Raw genomic sequence first — 7,490 nt, forward strand, 5'->3', positions numbered from 1 at the left:
CAGGTTGGCAAGCTGACTGGCTGGCTGACTGGAAGGAAGGCTAGCTGGCTGGCAGGCTGGGAAGCTGGCTGCCTGGCAGACTGGCTGGCAGGCTGGCAAGCTTTCTGGCTGGCTGGCTGGCAGGCATGCTAATGGCAGGCTGGCTGGATGGCTGCATGGTAGGCTGGCAGGCAGCCTGGCTGGATGACAAGATGGCTAGCTGGCTGGCAGGCTGACAAGGCTCATAAGCTGGCTGGCTGGTTGGCAGGCAGACTGGCAAGCTGGCTCGCAGCCTGGCAGGGCTCACAAGCTGGCAGGCATAATGGCAAGCTGGCTAGCAGGTTGGCTGGCTGGCTGGCAGAATGGCAGGCTGGCAGGTACGATGGCTGGCAGGCTGGCAGGCAGTTTTATTGGTGTGACAGTATGGATCAGATTATTGAACCCAACAACCTGTTCCCTGCAAGAAACACATTTTAACAGTCAGAGTGAACACAGATTCAAAGTGAAAGCTTGAAAAAGTAAACTCAGAAAAGTGAGGGTGGCCATACTAGTATCAAGCAGCATAAGCTTCAATGGATCAAAAAAGGATATGTACATTATGAAGAAGTCACATTATAAACACATGTGCACCTAATTGAGACCAGAAAAAATACTTAAAACATCTGCTAAGAGATTTGAAGACATTGATATCAATACAATAGTAGTATGAGATTTCAAAACTTCTGTCATCTCTAGATAGCTCAACTAAACCTCATTAATGAACTGCTTTCTTTGAAGAATGAAATGGAAGAGAAGGCCTTAGTATATATGCATATATTTTCATCTTCAAATGCTGAAGACATATTCTCTAATACACGTGGTACATTCTCAAATATAGATGATATGCTCGGACAAAAACTTAACTCCACAAATTCAAGAGAATAACAATCATATCAAGTATTTTCTTACACTAAGTTACACTGAAAATAAAATTTAATCAAAGACAGAAATGGAGAAACAACTTAAACACTTAGAATCTAAATAGTTTGTTATTGACCAACCAGTGTGTCAGAGATGAAATCAAAGGAAATATAAAAATTCCTAAAAATATGAAAATGCGGATACATCGCAACCTATGCCATTAAGTGGTATGCTGCAATACTGTTGCTTATAAGAAAGTTAAGAGCTCTATAAGATTTCTTCAGAAAGGAATAAATAACTTCACAAATTAAGGAACTTTACAACGATAAAGAAATAGAGTCCAAAGCATACACTTGGTGGGACATAATTAAATTTAGAACAAAAATTAATGAACATAATAGATACTGTCCCCCAAAATATCCAAATGATCAATGAAACCAAAATCTCTTTATTTGAAAACAAAGAGAGTGATAAACCACTATTAAGACTCGCAAATAAGTGAGTGAGAGAATCCTACTAAACTGAATCAGAAATGAAAGCAGGGAGGAGCACTGAATCAACAGTAAGGCATTTAAATTGCAGGCGGCTGACCTAGGGTAGACTGTGGTTCAATCCCAGGCATCCCATATGGTCCCCCAAGCCAGGAGCAAATTCTGAGCTCATAGCCACGAGTAATCCTTAAGTGTCAACAAGTGTGGCCCAAAATAAAACAAACAAACAAAAAAAGAAATGGAAGAGGGCATATTAGAATGGGCACCACAGAAATTTAATGTATTATCAGATATTACTTTGAGAAATGTTATGCTATCAGAAAATCTAGAAGAAATGAATAAATTTTTGGACTCATATGACCTCCCAAGTCTGCACCAATAGTATACAGAACATATACAGACAGCTTTAGCACTCTGGAAGAAGTGCAATTACTAATTAAAAGTCTACCCAAACTAAAGTTCAGGACCAGAAGAGTTGGCTGTCTATTTCAAAATTTAATAAAAGAGGTCTGGGAAGTCTCAGCATCTTTTGCTCCTCCCTTTCAGGCTTTGGGCCCTGAGCTGCCTACTAGGGAACCCAGAGCAGGTCTTGGGGTCCCTGCGGGTGCAGGGGGAGTCTGGAGAAACGAGACTTCAGCTATTCAGCAGTTGCTCTGAGCTCCCTAGAGTGGAGGCCTTGGGTCTGGCCAGGGTTTGGTCCATCAGGGCTTTTCAAGCACGTGTGCTGTCACTTCTGGTCAGGACAGGATATTTCTGCTGCTCATGGCTGTGACTTTTCTCCAGGGCTTACTGAAAAACTCCTTTTTGCTACTATTAAAGAATAATCCAGAGGGGAGAAGATGGAAACAAACACTCTGACATCCTGTATCCAGTTAGGAGATACTGTGACCTTTCCCCAAGTAGCTGTGAGCTTCTCCCTGGATGAGTGGCTGTGCCTGGACCCCTCTCAGAAGAATCTCTACAGAGCAGTGATGCTAGAGACCTACGAGCACCTTCGGACCATAGGGCATTGTGGGGTGAAGCCTGCGCTGATCTCCTGGTTGGAAGGAGGAGACCTTGGAAGGCTGAGGAGAGGCATGGTTCAAGATGGTGGACCACAAGTTCCGATAGTGACATTTCAGCAATTTGCTTTTGGAATGGAATATCCAAAAACGTATGAGATGGACATGGTGACCTTCCCCGATGTGGCTGTGAGCTTTTCCACAGAGGAGTGGCTGTGCCTGGACGCCTCTCAGAGAAAACTCTACAGAGATGTGATGCTGGAGACCTACCAGCACCTGCTAGACGTAGGACAGTGCAGCGTGAAGCCTGCGCTGATCTCCTAGTTGGAAGAAAGAGCCCTTGACAAGCTGCAGAGAGGTGTGTTTGAAGTATGCAGAGCACCAGTTGAGAATTCCTCCATTCTACAATTTCCTTTTAGAATGAGATCTTCTAAGAGGAGTGAGTTGGATTCCTCTGATGGTAAGCAAGGTGGATTCAGAGTGAGACAACTGTCACACCAGAATGATCCAAAGGAAGTCTGGACTGGAAGCAAATGTCATCTATGTCCCGAGAATGGCAAGTCCTTCACTGAACACATGAAAATTCATGTAGGAGAGAAGTCTTATATGTGTCAGGAGTGTGGAAAGAAATTTGCTCGATATTCAGACCTTAAAAAACACATAAATGTCCATACAGGAGAGAAGCCTTATTCATGTCAGGAGTGTGGAAAGGCATTTGCTCAATCCTCAAATCTTAACACACACATGAAAATTCATACAGGAGAGAAGCCTTATTCATGTCAGGAGTGTGGAAAGGCATTTGTTCAATCCTCAAATCTTAACACACACATGAAAATTCATACAGGAGAGAAACCTTATTCATGTCAGGAGTTTGGAAAGAAATTTGCTCGATATTCAGACCTTAAAAAAAAAACATAAAAGTCCATACAGGAGAGAAGCCTTATTCATGTCAGGAGTGTGGAAAGGCATTTGCTCAATCCTCAAATCTTAACACACACACATGAAAATTCATACAGGAGAGAAACCTTATTCATGTCAGGAGTGTGGAAAGGCATTTACTCAATCTTCAAACCTTTCTGGTCACATGAAAATTCATACAGGAGAGAAGCCTTATTCATGTCAGGAGTGTGGAAAGGCATTTGCTCAATCCTCAAAACTTTCTTATCACATGAATATTCATACAGGAGAGAAGCCTTATTCATGTCAGGTGTGTGGAAAGGCATTTGCTCAATTCTCAAATCTTAGCACACACATGAAAATTCATACAGGAGAGAAGCCTTATTCATGTCAGGAGTGTGGAAAGGCATTTGCTCAATCCTCAAAACTTTCTGGTCACATGAAAATTCATACAGGAGAGAAGCCTTATTCATGTCAGAAGTGTGGAAAGGCTTTTGGTGAATCCTCAGCCCTTAACAGGCACATGAAAATTCATACAGGAGAGAAGCCTTATTCATGTCAGGAGTGTGGAAAGGCATTTGCTCAATCCTCAAGTCTTAACAAACACATGAAAATTCATACAGGAGAGAAGCCTTATTCATGTCAGGAGTGTGGAAAGGCATTTGCTCGATCCATGTCCGGAGTGTGGAAAGGCTTTTGGTGAATCCTCAAGCCTTAATAGGCACATGAAAATTCATACAGGAGAGAAGCCATATTCATGTTCGGACTGTGGAAAGGCATTGCTTGATCCTCATACCTTAACACACACGAAAATTCACACAAGGGGCCGGAGAGATAGCATGGAGGTAAGGTGTTTACCTTGCATGCAGAAGGTTGGTGGTTCGAATCCCGGCATTACATATGGTCCCCTGAGCCTGCCAGGAGCTATTTCTGAGCATAGAGACAAGAGTTACCCTTGAGGGCTGTTGGGTATGACCCAAAAACCAAAAAAAAATTCACAAAGGATAGAAGCCTTATTATGTCAGGAGTGTGGAAAGGTGTTTGCTTTATCCTCAAAGCTTCTTAGACAGATGAATATTCATGGAGAGAAGCCTTTAGCCTTATTTGGATTATAGCAAAGCCTTCAATAAATCTCAAGACGCATTAAAATTTATAAAGGAGATAAGCCATATTCATATGAGGAATGTGGGGAGGCATTTGCTCATAGCTTGTTAGACACTTGGAAACTGGAGAGAAACCTTACTCATGTTAGGTGAGTGTGAAAAAGACTCACTCAAATCTCAACAATTTCTGGGCAGTACATTACTGATTCGTACTGATAAGAAGACTTACTCATGTCAGAAGTATGGGATGTCCTTCATTAAATCCTCAAAACCTAATTTGCACGATTACATTCAAACAGGAGTTAAGTCTAATACATGTCAGGAGTGTGGAAAGGCCTTTGCTTAGTCCTCAAATCTTACTATACACATGAATGTTCATACAAGAGAAGAGTGCTATTCATGTCTGGAGTGTGGCAAGGCTTACACTTTTTGCTCAAGCCTTGAAAAGCATCAGAAAATCCATTCTGTGGGAAACGTCCATAAAAAGTGTGGGTATTTTTCACTGATATGAAACTTTTATAGGTATGAAAATGATATCTGATGATCTGAGCACCTCATGCAAAATGGTTGGAATTGACCTTGCAAACCACTGGCTGGGGTTCAATGCTAAACATTCTGTAGGGTTTCTCAAGCCCAAAGGAATGGATAACAGAGTCAGGAATTACCTTTGAACATTATAGTGTGTCGCCTATGAAAATAACTAAAATAACTTTTAAACAAGACAATATTAACTTGAGGGAATATGGGGAGACCGATTTACTTCTGAATGATTAACTGCCTAAAAAATTTATAGTTGGGACTAGAATGTAGCATAGTGGAAAAGGTATTTGCCTTGGTCGCAGCCAACCAGGGCTGGAACCTCTACATTCCCTATGGTCTCAAATGTCGGCCAGGAGCAAATTTTATACTCAGTGTGTCCTATAGCAACGAATACAGCTGCATAACCTCTTTACTTGAGAGCTTTATATTTATGAAGAGCTTTGACCCTTTTACTTCTCTAAGATGGGTCAGTTTTATAACTGTAACATACTGATCAATTAATTATTTCTGCGTATGTCTCCTGATCACATATAATGTCTGTGTTGTACATAGCTCTGTCCATTTCTATGTTCTACATAGCCTGCTACATTTCCCCTTTTCTGCCTGTCATTCAGCAAAACCTTTTCTTTTTCTTTTTTGGGCCACACCTGCTGACACTCAGGGATTATTCCTGGCTACGCACTCAGAAATTGTTTCTAGCTTGGGGAACCATATGGGACACCCAGGAATTGAACTTTGGTTTGTACTGGGTCAGCTGTGTGCAAGGCAAATCCCCTAAAATTGTGACATCACTCGAGCCCAGCAACACCTTTTCATAGCTTCCCTGTGCTCACTATTCAGGACTTGCTTTCCCTACTAAATTCCTAGGGCCCTATAGCTCATCATCCTTTGTGCCCTGGAACAACTCTCCACACACGCATTTGCACCTCTTTGAAGTATTTCAGCCTCTCATTCCCCTGGATTGCTACTAGGACCAAAATTACCTTTTCAAATGGGTCTTGGCTGAAGGACTAATTGCAGTCTGTGACTTAAGCCAGCAACTACAGGGAGTCATTGACAGTTCCATTCCCATCCTGATTCCTGGCACTCAACAGATTACACCTTAGCTGAAGTAGTCCTCTTTCATCAGACTCACTTGGGCATGCTCCCAACAGAGATGGTGGAATGTGTATTCTTCTTTTCTTTCTTTCTTTCTTTCTTTCTTTCTTTCTTTCTTTCTTTCTTTCTTTCTTTCTTTCTTTCTTTCTTTCTTTCTTTCTTTCTTTCTTTCTTTCTTTCTTTTTTTTTTCTTTTTTTCTTCTTTCTTTCTTTTTCTTTCTTTCTTTCTTTCATCTTTCTATCTTTCTTTCTTCCTTCCTTCCTTAAAAGAAAAAAATTAAAAAATAAATTAAAAAAATTTTAAAAAAATCATATAGCACTTCTTCTCAGCCTCTTCTAGGAAACTCAAGAAAAAGAAAAATTCCCAGTTTCTAAGAATCACCCTGATATCAAAAGCAGAGGGAACACACACAGTATTATAACAAATGAATATACATAATGAACATCAATGAAATATCTTTAACATTAATTAGAAAATCAAATTCAACAACTTGTCACATAGATAATACACATTTTCAAGTGGGATTTATGTCTGAGATACAAGAATGGATTAACATATGGACATCAATCAACATAATACATCCTATCAATAAATAAAACATAAACATCATACAAATATATCAAATGTTGCAGAGAAAGAATTTGATTCCTGAAAAACTCTCAAAATTAGAATTAAAAGAACTTTTTCAGTGTAGTTAACTTCATTTACCACAAGGCCAAAGAAAACATTATTTTATATTCTTTATATTTATCTATCATTATTTATATTGATTTATGTATATGATATAATACATCTGGCTATAATAGGTAAGATAGTATATTATATAATGTAATTTATTTTCAGTATTTTATATTATTATAAAATGGGGAACAACTAAAAGCCTTCCCTCTAAGATCAGTTACAAGACACAGCTGCTATCTCTTTTATAATAATTAAAAACTTTTATTTAAATACTGTGGCTGACTGCCTGAAACTGTGCTTCTGAATCCCCAAAGGTTTCCTCAGAGGCCTAAGGAGCGCACCCCCAAAAAACTGCATTTTGAAGCTGGTGAGTGCCTACATTCTGGGGCTGCGGGATCGCTCTGCCCTGCTGTGCCTTTGTTCACTCTGAGGACTATCAACTAGAGGCAGCAAAGAGCGCGGCTGCTTTGCTTCTCTTCATGGCCGCGCACTCTTTCTAATCAATGAACCCCACCAAAACGTGCAGGAAAAACCACACTACAAGTGTGACAATGGGGAAATCTCGCAGGCAAACACCATCCATAGAGAATGAAGACGAAAGCTCGGTTGACCTAATAAATTCCAACCACCTGATTAACCTTTCAGATAAGGAGTTTAGAATAGAAATATGGAATATGTTCGTAGAACTCAAAAAGAACATAGATCGATCTGAAGAGAACACAAAGACAGAAATCAGAAAACTCCAAACTGAAATAACAGATCTGAAAAATACGGTTGCTCAACTGAAAACCACAATGGA

The 7,490-nt window shown here is 40.2% G+C and overlaps 1 protein-coding gene across 1 annotated transcript; it reads left to right on the forward strand.

The window, feature by feature from the left end:
- Window positions 1–2,791: 2,791 nt before the first annotated feature.
- On the forward strand, window positions 2,792–3,908 carry LOC125999044 (gastrula zinc finger protein XlCGF8.2DB-like; the record flags this gene model as incomplete). Its single annotated transcript, XM_049767026.1, has 2 exons — window positions 2,792–3,199; window positions 3,372–3,908. Coding segments are annotated over exons 1-2 (945 nt in total), but the record flags the coding sequence as incomplete, so codon positions are not given.
- Between the last annotated feature and the right edge of the window lie 3,582 nt (window positions 3,909–7,490).

The sequence above is a fragment of the Suncus etruscus genome, chromosome X, assembly GCF_024139225.1.
Source record: "Suncus etruscus isolate mSunEtr1 chromosome X, mSunEtr1.pri.cur, whole genome shotgun sequence".
Taxonomy (NCBI): Eukaryota; Metazoa; Chordata; class Mammalia; order Eulipotyphla; family Soricidae; genus Suncus; species Suncus etruscus.